Here is a 2,114-nt window from a genome sequence, read left to right on the forward strand (position 1 = left end):
GTGGGATTTCAGTCCACAGTCACATTAGGCTTTAACTGTCACCTATGACAGGACACCTCCCGGTCTGCTTCTGAAATTCAGTGCTCACCTTTAAAGTATTTCACAGTTTTAACTCTTAATTCTAAAGTGGCATCTTCGTCACACACAAAAATCGTCCGGGGATGCTGTTGGAAAGCCGAGACAGTCCACATGTGGTTGACTCCTTCTTCGATGGCCTTGTACAGGGCAAATGCCTTGTGCGCCCCCGTTATGAGGATCATCACCTAGAAAGTCGTGAACAGCGCTTGTTAATTAATAGTTAAAACGTGCTCAAATGAGTAAGAAGCTCTATTTTTTTTTTTTAAACAGGACATTAAAACCGATACTCTTCTGAGGAAAAAACAAAAATACACAGCTCCACGTTTCTTCACAGTCCAAGTTATTTATTTCTACTTTTTTAAGGTAACGTGCAAGAACCAAGTGCTTCTTCTGGTTTAACAGAGCAAAGCAGTTATCTTGTTATGGGTATTAGTGGATACACTATAATACCCATAATTATTAACACAGTAAATAATGCTATGTAAAAGATAACCTGGGAGAATGAAGAAAAAGAAATAAAAGGGCTATCTTGCAAAAGCAGAATTACAAGTCTTCTAACAATTTATATAATCTGGAACGATGCAGCAAATTGCTGTCGTCCAGACAAGCAATAAATACTTCTTCAGAAAAGCAAAAAGACTCTAAAACAACAGATACTTGAAAAGTAATCTAGAGAAGCCTGAAAGTCGTTTCACTGAACATATGCTATCTGACTGGGAACAAAAACTGATTTAGGAAGGATTAGGGATCTCCTTAAATATAGGAGCTGCCTTTTAAGCACACAGAACTGCAACTACCCTTACAAGCTACAGAAAATCCAAGCTCTTGGTCCCAAATCCCTAACCACCTATGAAATAATTAAGTAACATGTGAGTGTGTATGTATTAGAATGAATCTTCTCTTTATCATCTTTCAGCAGTAAATCAATCCCATTTTTACAACTCAAACTATGCACGTAAGTTTTTGTAACATAATAAATCTTTAAATTTGATTTTTGCCTTATTAGAATTGTTAAAAAATAAATGTTAAAGTGGCTGTAGTTCTAAAATATACCACATAGAAATTCTGTATTGCATATTTTATAACCAGACCTTCTAAAATAGGGGGAAATGAAAGATTAATGAACCAAGATATTGCAGCATTTCTTTTTTATCATGACTCACTACTTGATTTTCATTCTGAAGCTGTATCTTGATTAATTTAACTACTTATACTCATGAGCTGACTATAATTTGTTCTGTTATTATCAAAGAAGAAAATGACAGCCCAATCAAAAACTTAAAAATTAGGCACGGTCTACTGTTCAGAGCTCTTACATACTTAACAGTAAATGTGGAAAAGATCCAGACCTAGAGGGGTTCCTTTTCCGCTGCAACCAACTGCGCCATCCTACATGTAGTCAGGAAACACTTTACACTAAATCATCTCGGGGGCTCTAAAAGCAGTGTAGTGTACATAACTAATTAGCACTGCGTCTTTATCCCAACAGTCCTCTCACAAGACCATTTCAATTAAAAACAAACCGTGTGATTGGTAAGATTTTAGGACCTCAAACTGTCGCAGGAATAGGCAAATGAAGCAGTACCTCAAAAGCGGGGGCGAATTCTTAGTTTATGGCTCCAAAAGAGTTTATTTAGTTAATTTCTAAACATGGCAATGAGAGGGACAAAATGTAGTTACTAAAACTAGTAAACAATTCATACTGCAAGCAGAATGCAACCAAAATATCACTTATTCAGCATCGCAATACCTCCAAAATATATCAACATCAAAGGGAAAGCATCGAAGAACACTTAATTCTTACTTCTCTAGCGTCCATTACTGTCCCCACACCAACAGTTAGAGCCATAGTTGGCACTTTTGCTAAATCTCCATCAAAATATTTAGCATTTGCCAAAATGGTATCCATTGCTAGAGTCTTTAATCTTGTCCTTGATACTAAACTGGATCCAGGCTCGTTGAAAGCAATATGACCATCTGGACCAATTCCTTTCAAAAGAAACATACATACACACACATACACATAGAGTAAATAA

General features: G+C 36.3%; 1 protein-coding gene across 1 annotated transcript in view; it reads right to left on the reverse strand.

Moving 5' to 3' along the window:
- Positions 1-77: 77 nt before the first annotated feature.
- Positions 78-2,114, reverse strand: part of GNPDA2 (glucosamine-6-phosphate deaminase 2) — a 23,151-nt gene continuing 21,114 nt past the window's right edge. Inside the window, exons 2-3 of the mRNA XM_012639888.1 lie at positions 1,883-2,074; positions 78-263 (exon numbers count right to left, since the gene is read on the reverse strand). Of these exons, the coding sequence (XP_012495342.1) occupies positions 78-263; positions 1,883-2,074 (378 nt within the window). The remainder of the gene's footprint in view (positions 264-1,882; positions 2,075-2,114) is intronic.

The sequence above is a fragment of the Propithecus coquereli genome, unplaced genomic scaffold, assembly GCF_000956105.1.
Source record: "Propithecus coquereli isolate 6110/MARCELLA unplaced genomic scaffold, Pcoq_1.0 Scaffold143, whole genome shotgun sequence".
Classification (NCBI taxonomy): domain Eukaryota; kingdom Metazoa; phylum Chordata; class Mammalia; order Primates; family Indriidae; genus Propithecus; species Propithecus coquereli.